General features: G+C 44.8%; 1 protein-coding gene across 4 annotated transcripts in view; it reads right to left on the bottom strand.

The window, feature by feature from the left end:
* Positions 1 to 12,435, bottom strand: part of LOC137546633 (mitogen-activated protein kinase 14) — a 91,469-nt gene that overhangs the window by 33,295 nt on the left and 45,739 nt on the right. For all 4 annotated transcript variants that reach the window (XM_068269330.1, XM_068269328.1, XM_068269329.1 and 1 more), the window contains exons 6-8: positions 11,991 to 12,038; positions 9,811 to 9,925; positions 2,415 to 2,486 (exon numbers count right to left, since the gene is read on the bottom strand). In XM_068269330.1, coding sequence (XP_068125431.1) covers positions 2,415 to 2,486; positions 9,811 to 9,925; positions 11,991 to 12,038 — 235 coding nt within the window. The remainder of the gene's footprint in view (positions 1 to 2,414; positions 2,487 to 9,810; positions 9,926 to 11,990; positions 12,039 to 12,435) is intronic.

Genomic DNA, 12,435 nt, shown 5'->3' on the forward strand with positions numbered 1-12,435 from the left:
AGGTTACCCCGAACTGTGTTCGGGATAACCGGCAAGGAGGTTAATCTGTTTTTACTTCCGATTCAGATTCAGATTTGCAGTTTGCTCCTTGCACACTGCAAATCTGAATCGGAGATAAAAACTGATTAAAAAGCGGAATCTGAATCTGAATTGCTTGCAGTGTGCAAGAGGCCTTAATGTTGTTATAACTGGGCCACATTAAATATGTGGGTTTTATCTACAATAGCACATTTTAGTTTAAAATTAGAATGGCTAAATTCTAAGAAAGAATGATTTTTTTCTCTCATCCCTTTTAAAATGCATACAAAATAAATAATTCTTAGAAAAATATACCACCCAAAGAAGGCCTAATTTGTGGCGAAAAAACAATACAGTATATAGATCATTTGTGTGATAAGGAACGATAAAATTATTGGCGAATGAATAGGAGGAGCGCAATGTGAAAATTGCTCTGGTTTTAAGGGGGAAAACAAACAAACACAGTGGTTGGGAAGTGATTAAGCATAGAAAACCGTAGCAGTAGACACAAAATGTAAAGCATATCTTCTACACTTGCAGACACATCCAATATTGTATAGCATAGACCAGCACACTAGGAGCCAAAAAGTCAGAAGAAAGGTTTTATTTTTGAGATTTAAAAAAATATAAAAAATAAAGGTGACAACAGCTGTATATAGCCGGGAATATAACATACCGTATATTCCAGCGTATAAGATGACCTCCTCCGACTTTTCCAGTTAAAATATAGAGTTTGGAATATACTCGCCATATAAGACAACCCCTCTTCTAACGCATACCAAATAAAAATAAATAAATAAATAAAAATAATTAATATACTGGTGCTATTTATGAACAGATACTGATGCTGTTCTGTACGTGGTACCCAGTGTATAGCAGTATATAGGCAATTGACTGGTTGGATTGGTCAACTCTCCCTAAGTGGATTGGTCAGCTCTTGTTTACCGTTTATCAGAGTGGTATGGAAGAATAGATTATGCTGCGCCCATAAAACACGCCTCTTTCACCCTTCTAGCCCACCCTCGTATCCTATTTAGCTCCTTCTCTGCCTCTCAGATGGTGCACATGTGCGCCTGCGCTGCTTCACTACAGTCCTCAGCAGTGAGATCTGAGAGGCGGTAACCGGATAGGGTGCATCACCCGGCATCAATGACGACCCCTGACTTCTCAGATTATTTTCAAGGGTTAAATAGTTGTCTTATATTCGAGAATATACAGCAAGTCTAGTTCAACAAGGTCTGTTGATTCAAATACTGCATATCTGCCTAAATATAAAGAGGATATATACATCCAGCAACATTGACATTGCAGAGCCAAAGATCAGATAATGCACGAGTCACTTAAAGGGAACCAGAGACGCCGGACATAGGAAAAGAAAAAAAAATGATTTCATAAATACCTGGGGCTTCTTCTAGCCCCATAAGCCTGGATCGCACCCACGCCGCCATCCTCCGCTTCCTGGATCCGCCGGTACCGGGTCCCGTCACTTCCGGCGGACGCAGTCAATTGTCCGCATCACAGGGGCTCCCAGCATACCCTTACGCGTGCGGCTGCGCAGTAGGCAGCCGCACGCGTAAGGGTATGCTGGGAGCCCCGGTGATGCGGACAATTGGCCGCGTGCTGACGCCGACTGGCCGAAACTACGGGACCCCGAACTGGCTGATACAGGAAGCGGAGGACGGCGGCGTGGGAGTGATCCGTGCGTATGGGGCTGGAGGAAGCCCCAGGTATGTATAAAATCTTTTTTCTGGCGTCTCTGGTTCCCTTTAAACAATTTTATTTATTTTTTTTAGAAGAAAAAAAAAAGTTTCTTCTAACTTTCTGCCTCCTAGTGTGTTGGATCGCAGGCACTTTCCAGACATTCGGTTATTAGCAGGTGCACTGTGAGCAACACTGTATCTGCTGTTCCCTTTCTGCCCTCCATGGCGATTGCAATTTTTACCAAAGCACAATTGCGCTGCCTGCTGAAGTTTTTGTGTGACTGCACTAAGATAGACCCTATGGGAATGCACAAAAATCGCTGTACTATTTCCAAATCGCCAAAGCACTACTTTATTTTCATGCAATTCCATAGTGATTGTAATTTTGCACTTATTGGCTTGAATGCAATCGCTCCAGAACAATCGCAAAAATGTTGCCGGGCAGCATTTTTACAATTTGCCCCCAATCCCAACGGGCTGTGGCTCACTTCCATAGCTTTTCAGTAGCAAAATGCTTTTGGGAGTCGCCAGGGTTCCTAGAAAGCATGAATCGGTACTTAAAAAACCTTCTAGTGGGCACTAGGCCATTAAGTTATTACTGAATTATTAAGGGCATTGGTGAAATGTCAAAATTGCTCTGGTCCATAAGGTGAAAACATAACCATTATGCAAAGTTGCTAAATATTGAAAGGATACGGTCTGTGCCGGGAAACAACGTTCTGCCTGTTAAGAGTTCAGCCATTATGCATCCAACCGACCAGATATCCACTGAAAAAAAAAACATTAACATTCTTAGACTGCATACATTGTGTGTACACTCTAAGCAGTATAAAATACAGACAAGATAGAACAAATGGTGGGGAATTCAAAGGAGAGGGCAAAATAATGAAGAATTCATCTGTTATATCCAGAATCCATGCAAAGGTTATAGGAGTCAGCTCTACAGACAATTAGAGAAAAATGTAAAAAAGTCTTAATGCACCCATACATCATGTGATTCGTTTTGGCAAACAATAGAAAGATTTCTCACTGATCGAATCTTATCGGAGCGATATCTGTTGGCCGCCCATACACCGCAGGACAACTGACTGATTTCAGTGATTTGTACTCGGCCTTGTGATGCCGCCTTGTCGTCCCCGGTCGCTGTACTCCCCTGGTGCCCCGTGCAGTTATGCCTGTCGGGCGCCGTGTCCGCACTCCTGTTCCGGATTCACGCCCCATGTGGATGCCGATGCATTACGTTATATCACGTGGGGCGCATGTGGGAAGTCCAGTGTTCTCCCCAGGGCTAATTAAGTGGGCGGGCCGCCCGGCTGATTTGAAACCCCGCCCGCCTGTTTTAAAACCCCTCCGGCGCCAAGTATTTACCCTCTGCTGAGCACCGATCCTCGAGAAAATGGCGGCCGCGCAGCCTCGAGCCAGGGACACTTTTGACGAAGTTTCCTCACAGTGGAGTAAGCTTCTCTCCCAGCGATGAACTGGGCGGGATGAATCGGCGTCCTCCACCAATCAACGCGCATCCGCCCTGCCCACCGGCCAATAGGAGACTGCCTTGCTGGGGACCCGCCCCTATGTGGTTGGCACGCACGCCGCTGGCAGAGACGGATGGTGGGACGCACGCCGCTGGCAGAGACGGATGGTGGGACGCACGCCGCTGGCTGGCAGAGACGGATGGTGGGATATCACCCGGGAGAATCAGCAGGGATGAGTGCCGCAGCCTGCGCCCTGTCTGACAGCAAGGAGCGAGTGCTGCAGCTGGGGGACACGCTCAGGAAGCAGCCGAGGATAGGATTCTCACACCACACGATGTAAGGAGCAACCTGCTGCCATGCCACCCACCCACCCTACGGACCTAATTACCCACCCACCCTACGGACCTACCATCCACCAGCCTTACCTACTTTGCCACCCACCCCACTAGCCACCAGTCTGACCTACTTACCCACCCACCCCACTAGCCTGACCTACTTACCCACCCACCCCACTAGCCACCAACCTGACCTACTTACCCACCCACCCCACTAGCCAACAACCTGACCTACTTACCCACCCACCCCACTAGCCAACAACCTGACCTACTTACCCACCCACCCCACTAGCCAACAACCTGACCTACTTACCCACCCACCCCACTAGCCACCAACCTGACCTACTTACCCACCCACCCCACTAGCCACCAACCTGACCTACTTACCCACCCACCCCACTAGCCAACAACCTGACCTACTTACCCACCCACCCCACTAGCCACCAGCCTGACCTACTTTGCCTCCCATCCACCTCACTAGCCACCAGACAGACGTACTTACCCACCCACCTACCCCACTAGCCAGACGTACTTACCCACCCACATACCCCACTAGCCACCGGCCTGACCTACCTGCCTACCCATACCACTAGCCAGCCGCCTGACCTATCTAACACACTAATCCACCTCACTAGCTACAAGCCTGACCTACCTGCCCACCCAACCAGCCTGACCTTTTTGAATTTCTGAGTAATGGTTTCCGCATTGGACATCTGGTGTAATGGAAATGCTGCCTTATATGTTGTTTTTGTGGGGGGGAAACAATGTTTAATTTTTAAAACCTTTATGGACAATTTGCCTAACTGTATTTTGGGGGAAAAGCGCCCTTTTGAGTTACTGTTACAATACAGTTGGCTACGCAAATGTCATTGCCACACCCATTTTCCAGCAAGTCGTGGCCACGCCCATTTTACACCACCCGGCTACTTTTTCATGCCACCCGGCTGGAAAAAAATTCTGGGGAGAACACTGAAGTCTATATGTACACAAAGAGGGCCAGCAGCCGTGGGTTTCAGGTGCATTGTTGTTAGTGATTATTGCACACAGTTACCACTGCGCACCTGATGTCGGCCTGAGATTTTCCAGCATGTCCAATAACATGTGACCAATTTCCTCCCAAAATTACTTGTAACGATCAGTCATGCTTTTGGCAGCACCAATTTTCATAATTATCGAATCGGATGGTCGATTGGCTGCTAAATCAAGATCAACATGTCTGGCCACCTTTACTGTCCCTACCACCTCAGGTTTTAACAATGTAAGTATGCATTTTATAGTATAAAACATACCCTAAACAAACCCCACCAGACCCTCAGAGGCATAGCTACAGGGTTGCAGGTATGGCATGTGCCATGGGTGCCTCCTACTGGGGGTGCTGCTCTATAACATTCTTTGTGTTCTCCATACAGATACTAGTTTTCATCTGGGGAACATTCTGCTGCTGGTTACATCTTTTAGGGGAAAAAGCTGCCTAACTGTTACTTGGGGGATATGCATAGGCTGACCTGTTGCGATACACCATTCTTACCAGCCATGCTTCATTTCAACTTGCACACAACCAATTAAACCAAAGCTACATGTTAAGGTATTTGGAGGATGCACCCCCCCAGTGTTCACCATTCGTGTAGTCTTCCCTAGATCTCTGCCTCTGCCGACCCTACCAGTCAGGCACATTACATCGACTTGTAAATGCTCAGTCAACAAAGCACTTACAGGTCTACTTTAACCACTTGAGGACCACAGTCTTTCTACCCCTTAAGGACCAGACACTTTTTTTCCATTCAGACCACTGCAGCTTTAACGGTTTATTGCTCGGTCATTCAACCCACCACCTAAATGAATTTTACCTCCTTTTCTTGTCCCTAATACAGCTTTCTTTTGGTGCTATTTGATTGCTACTGTGATTTTTAGTTTTTATTATATTCATCAAAAAAGACATGAATTTTATCAAAGATTTTTTTAACTTTCTGTGCTGACATTTTTCAAATAAAGTAAAATTTCTATATACCTTTTTGTCCAAATTTATTGTGCTACATGTCTGATAAAAAAAAAAAATCCAATAAGTGTATATTTATTGGTTTGGGTAAAAGTTATAGCATTTACAAACTATGGTGTGCCAAAAGTGAATTTCCCCATTTTGAAGCATCTGACTTTTCTGAACACCTGTCATGTTTCATGAGGTGCTAAAAATTCCAGGATAGTATAAATACCCCCCAAATGACCCCATTTTGGAAAGAAGACATCCCAAAGTATTCACTAAGAGGCATGGTGAGTTCATTGAAGATTTTATTTTTTGTCACAAGTTAGTGGAAAATGACACTTTGAAACAGAAAAAAAAAAAAAGTTTCCATTTCTACTAACTTGTGACAAAAAAAAAAAAAAAGAAATCTGCCACGGACTCACCATGCCCCTCTCTGAATACTTTGGGGTGTCTACTTTCCAAAATGGGGTCATTTGTGGGGTGTTTACTGTCCTGGCATTTGGGGGGTGCTAAATTTTAAGCACCCCTGTACAGCCTAAAGGTGCTCATAGGACGTTGGGCCCCTTAGCACACCTAGGCTGCAAAAAAAGGGTCACGTGGTGTCGCCGTACTCAGGAGTAGTATAATGTGTTTTGGGGTGTATTTTTACACATACCCCTGCTGGGTGGGAGAAATATCTCTGTAAATGATGGGCATGGGCATGTGTAAAAATACACCCCAAAACACATTATACTACTTCTCCTGAGTACAGCGATACCACATGTGTAACACTTTTTTGCAGCCTAGGTGCGCTAAGGGGCCCAACGTCCTAGGAGTACCTTTAGGATTTCACAGGTCATTTTGAGGCATTTGGTTTCTAGACTACTCCTCATGCTTTATGGCCCCTAAAATGCCAGGGCAGTATAGGAACCCCACAAATGACCCCATTTTAGAAAGAAGACACCCAATGTATTCAGTTAGGAGTATGGTGAGTTCATAGAAGATTTTATTTTTTGTCACAAGTTAGGGGAAATAGATTTTTACAGGTTTTTTTTTCACAAAGTGTCATTTTCCGCTAACTTGTGACAAAAAATAAAATCTTCTATGAACTCACCATACCCCTAATGGAATACCTTGGGGTGTCTTCTTTCTAAAATGGGGTCATTTGTGGGGTTCCTATAATGCCCTGGCATTTTAGGGGCCCTAAACCGTGAGGAGTAGTCTTGAAATCAAATGTGTGTGGCGGGTGTTTGGGTGCCCACAGGGGGCAGTTTAGGGTCTGATCTGATGGGTAGCAGTGGCAGGTGGTCTACATGTGGGATTGATAAGGCTGTGTAAAACTTAAAGCTATAATCTTGCTATACACCAGCGGTTCTGGATGCTTGCTTGGCTTAACAAGGGCAAAAAGGGATAATTTGCATATTCAGTAGAGCATTGTGGGTAACCACAAATGTTCACTTATAACTGAATTATTGCAAATTTCCTTCTGTTTTAAGAAGGCAAATTACACCAAGCGCTGCTTTTTTTTTAGTAGGAGGGCTTTTTGGTTCCTTTTATCCCCCTATACATTCCTAGTAGTTTGGATCACCCTAAGCTGCTTGGTTACTCAGTGACAGGTGGTGACAGGGTGATTGATAGGTGATCAGGGTGTGATTAGAGGGGAGAATAGATGCAAGCAATGCACTGGTGAGGTGATCAGGGCTGGGGTCTGAGAGCGTTCTGAGGGTGTGGGCAGATGATTGGGTGCCCAAGGGGCAGATAGGGGTCTGATCTGATGGGTAGCAGTGACAGGTGGTGGCAGAGGGTGATTGATGGGTGATCGGTGGGTGATTTAGAGGGGAGAACAGATGTAAACAATGCACTTTGGAGGTGATCTGAGGTTCTGCGGGCAATCTGATGGCGTGGGTGATCAGATGCCCGTAAGAGGCAGGTTAGGGTCTGATCTGATGGGTGGCAGTGACAGGTTGTGATTGACAGGTGATCAGTGGGTGATTACAGGGGAGAATGGATGTATACAGTACACAGGAAGGGGGGGGGGGAGGTCTGGGGGGGGGTCTGCGGGCATTCTGAGGGTGTGGGTGGGTGATTGGGTGCCCAAGGGGCAGATTAGGCTCTGATCTGATGGGTAGCAGTGACAGGTGGTGACAGGGGGTGATTAATGGGTGATCAGAGGGTGATTAGAGGGGAGAACAGATGTAAACAATGCACTTGGGAGGTGATCGGAGGGTGCGGGCGGGTGATCAGATGCCCGCAAGGGGCAGGTTAGGGTCTGATCTGATGGGTGGCAGTGACAGGGGGTGATTGATGGGTGACTGACAGGTGATCAGTGGGTGATTTTACAGGGGAGAATAGATGTATACAGTACACGGGGGGGGGGGGGTGATCAGGAGCCCCCAGGGGGGCAGTTTAGGACCTAATCTATAAAATAGCGCTGATAGTGACAGGGAGTGATTGATGGGTGATTAGGGGGGCGATTGGGTGCAAACAGGGGTCTGGGGGGTGGGCGATCAGAGGGCAGGATCAGTGTGTTTGGGTGCAGACTAGGGTGGCTGCAGCCTGCCCTGGTGGTTCCTCGATCACTGGGACCACCAGGGCAGGAGGCAGCCTGTATAATACGCTTTGTATACATTACAAAGCGTATTATACGCGTACTATGCGGCGATCGAGGGGTTAACAACCCGCCAGCGGTACTGAACAGCCGGCGGGATGACGTCACGGGTGGGCGGAGCCTATTGCCGGTGGATGCACGCGCATGACAGCATGCGATCCCCGACCAGCTGCCACATAAGAAGCCACCGCCGATGGGCTGACAGCGGTCGTTTAGGCCCAGCCTTTGCCGCCGCCCATCGGCTGAAGGCGGTCCTTATGTGGTTAAGGAAACTTCCTTGGCCATCTGACTCCTGCGGATTTGTCTGTCCCTGAAATGTCCCATGCAATGGCTTAGTATTCAAACTGCTCAAATACCTTCTAGCGAACAACAACAAAAAAAAATAACTGCAGCTCAATTTGTTTACATGACCAGAAGCAGCTGAGGTGAGAGGGTTGTACTTCTGTTGCTTGGATTATATTATTCTGCTCCACAGATGGCAAGCACATACTAAACACTAAGGGATTGGGGGGGGGCACTAGGATTGCTTTGGGAGCATTTGCCAATCGTTGGCGAATGTAAAAGAAACCACCTCAGGTTTTAACAATGTAAGTATGCATTTTATAGTATAAAACATACCCTAAACAAACCCCACCAGACCCTCAGAGGCATAGCTACAGGGTTGCAGGTATGGCATGTGCCATGGGTGCCTCCTACTGGGGGTGCTGCTCTATAACATTCTTTGTGTTCTCCATACAGATACTAGTTTTCATCTGGGGAACATTCTGCTGCTGGTTACATCTTTTAGGGGAAAAAGCTGCCTAACTGTTACTTGGGGGATATGCATAGGCTGACCTGTTGCGATACACCATTCTTACCAGCCATGCTTCATTTCAACTTGCACACAACCAATTCAACCAAAGCTACATGTTAAGTTATTTGACAATCGTTGGCGAATGTAAAAGAAATAAGACAGTGGAACGCTAAGAGGATCATTCCACTACAACGCTGCAGTGTCTATGACACTGCAAAACCACTGCCTACAGCATTATTGGAGTCATCGTGCTGAAGGAATGCAGGGGTGGAAATTGCGTTCCTACAAATCGCTTGGTATTTTGTATAGCAAATCCCAAGTTCTAAGCATTTCTGAATCACCATTCCTAGTGAGCCCCAGCCCTTAGACGGCAGCCTATGGCAATCACAGTCTAGGAAACATGGATTTTTCCTTTTAAAATAATACCAGTTGCCCGATTCTCCTGCTGATCCTGTGTCTCTAATACTTATAGCCACAGCCTCTCAACAAGCATTCAGATCAGGTGCTCTGACTGAAGTCAGACTGGATTAGCTGCATGCTTGTTTCAGGTGTGTGATTCAGCCACTACTGCAGCAAAAGAGATCAGCAGGACTGCCAGGCAACTGGTATTGTTTAAAAGGAAACATCCATATCCCTCTCAGTTAAGGTTCCCTTTAAAAGTGACTTGACAAAATATAATCAAATAGCTTCCACAGATATACAAGCAAGCTCTGTCAATAAGTATTGTCTTCTATCTAGATGGGAAGTACTGCTGTGGGGCTTTAAAACCCACTTTACAGTGTAAAGTTAATTTTTTTATCTGTAGTTTGTATCAAGAGTCAAATCTTACTATTTTTTAGCAGTATAGAAACTGGTATTTTGCTGAATGCATATAAGGATTACCGCACATAAAATATATAGATGTTCAAATGGAATGTATTGTACCTGTCTGGTTATAATGCATCCAATTTAGCATGATTTCTGGAGCCCGATACCACCTTGTCGCCACATACCCAGTCATCTCTTCGTCTGTGTGCCGTGCCAAGCCAAAATCAAGAATCTAATGAAGTTAACACAAAACACAATAATCCACTAAAAGAGCATATTAAAAAAAAAAGCAAAACACGCATAATACTGGGATGATAAGTAGATGCTTACAAAAATCAATCCCTCTTGAATAAATAATTGCTTACCTGTAAAGTTAGTGTTTATGCACAAGTCTGCCAACCCTCCATATTTTAACAACAGGAAACAAAAATAATGGTAGCGTAACTATTCCATCAGGAATAAGCCTGTGACATATCATGGCATGTCAAGTTGGTGCCCTTTCTCAGCCCTCACAGACAAAAACCATTATGCTTGTATACAGGGGAGCATACAAATGATGTGGAGCAAAGCAAGCCAACTGGCAGGCGGCAACCTACATACAATTACACAGTGGAATATAGATAGATGATTAAAAAGTACATGGTCTCACAAAGCATTTTATTTGTGCTTTTCCACAATATTAAAATGCATTAGAATTGACAGTGCATTTTTCCATACACCGGAAAACACACATTGTTAAAAACGCATAAGTTACAATAACTATGAAGGAGGCCTAACAAACAGTTTCTGGTTAAATTGACAGGGGGAAATCTTACACACCACAATGAGTTCTAACTTTCAGTATTTAAAGGACAACTGTATGGAGGAGGCCATATTTATTTCATTTTGAACATTACAAGTGTCTGGCCTCTGCCTCTAATACTTTTAGTCACAGACACTGAACAAGTATGCAGCCAATCAGGTGTTTCTGACATTGTCCTATATGACAAGATTAGTTGCCCTCCCATTACCCTTCTTGATGCCCACCTATCTTCCCTCCCACTTTCCCATTTCCAAGGCCTCACCTCTCCATCCTAACCTGAAGAAATGTCCAAGCCTTTCTCTGATAACCCCTCTTGACACCTAACCCTGGCTTTCGACCTCAATGTTAAACTATTTATGACACCTAACTTTAACCAATAAAGCTAACTAACCCTGCTAAAATAGTACCTAACTCAAAAGCTTGGGTCACACTATGCCAAAGTGGCACTTCATCTTTATACAGGTCCGGTTCTCTCATGAGGCAAGGTGAAACATTTGCATCAGGCGGCAAAAATTACAGGGGCAGCATTTTTGTACTGTGTTTACACTAACAGCATGCAGTCAGAGTAGGAGGCGACGCGAGACTCACAGCCAGCCAGTGTGCTATTGTGTTGAGCTGCAGCATGTCACATGAGAACATTAAATGAAGCACAGTAAATTGTCAGGTGCTGTGCGATCATTCCAAATCAGGGTGGGGGGGGGGGGGGGGTGCATCCTCACAAGTTTGCCTCAGGCAGCAAAAAGTCTCCAAGCGGCCCTGGAGGCAAAGGCATTGCCCTGATTAAGTGGCCTAGCGCAACAAGAGATAACCATTTTTCTAGTGAGCAGGAAAAAAAATAAAGATTTTTCACAGCTGCACTTACTACTTGTACAATTAACTTGAATGTTAAAATATCTTGCATCATGCAGTAACCTGTAGCGTTATGCTGAAGCTCACCTTCCTACCACTTGCTTTCATTTTAGCTGGTTTACTGTCCTAAGTTCCATGACAGGCGCTCCATGCTCCCTCTGCTGGGTGAGAGTTTACTATGGCTTTTATATAACAAAATTTCCAGAACAGTATCAGAGCACATTGCAGGAATCTTGAAAATGGCCCAGTAGGCCACAAAACTGGGAATACGCCTTTCAAATTACACCATAGTAAGGTATGCGGATCTTCAGTGCCCTATATACTTCAGGATTTATGGTAGAATAAAAACACCACGCCCAACACATTCAAATGATTACATGAATTAAAACCAGGGCTGTGGAGTCGGAGTTGGGTCGAGGAGTCGGAGCAATTTTGGGCACCCGGAGTCGGAGTCGTTGATTTCATAAACTTCGCAGTCGGATGATTTGTGTACAAAATCCACAGCACTGTTAAGTATTAGACTAAGTAGTCGGAGTCAGAGTCATTTTGGGTACCCGGAGTCGGAGTTGTGGTTTCATAAACTGAGGAGTTGGAGTCGGAAGATTTTTGTACCGACTCCACAGCCCTGATTAAAACAACCACTTACCTTGAGCTCGCAGTCTTCATTAACTGCAAGGTTACTGGGTTTTAAGTCCTAATAATGGAACACAAATATATTACAATTAAAACAAATCTTTATAACAGGTAGATAAAGGGGAATGAAGAGTACAGATTTTAGATTATTCTAACATTTGTCTGAAAGATTTTTTTTTAAGTGGCTGATTGTTTATGTGCTTGATATTCTACGCTATCCAGAATCTAATACACAGATTTGTAGATTATACTGCCAGTGGCTATTGGTATATTAAAAAAATATAGCCAGAAACCTTGCTTATACAGTGACTGAAAAAAATATTTAAGTGTGCAGACGTAATCAGCATCACCATTTAGAAATTGAATAAAGTTCAGTCTGCATATGTAATGATAAAAATATAGCTCTATTTTAATTTGCTTTTTCAATGCTTAGAAAAAATATACTGTACTGATCAGAC

Source organism: Hyperolius riggenbachi, chromosome 2 (assembly GCF_040937935.1).
Source record: "Hyperolius riggenbachi isolate aHypRig1 chromosome 2, aHypRig1.pri, whole genome shotgun sequence".
NCBI lineage: Eukaryota > Metazoa > Chordata > Amphibia > Anura > Hyperoliidae > Hyperolius > Hyperolius riggenbachi.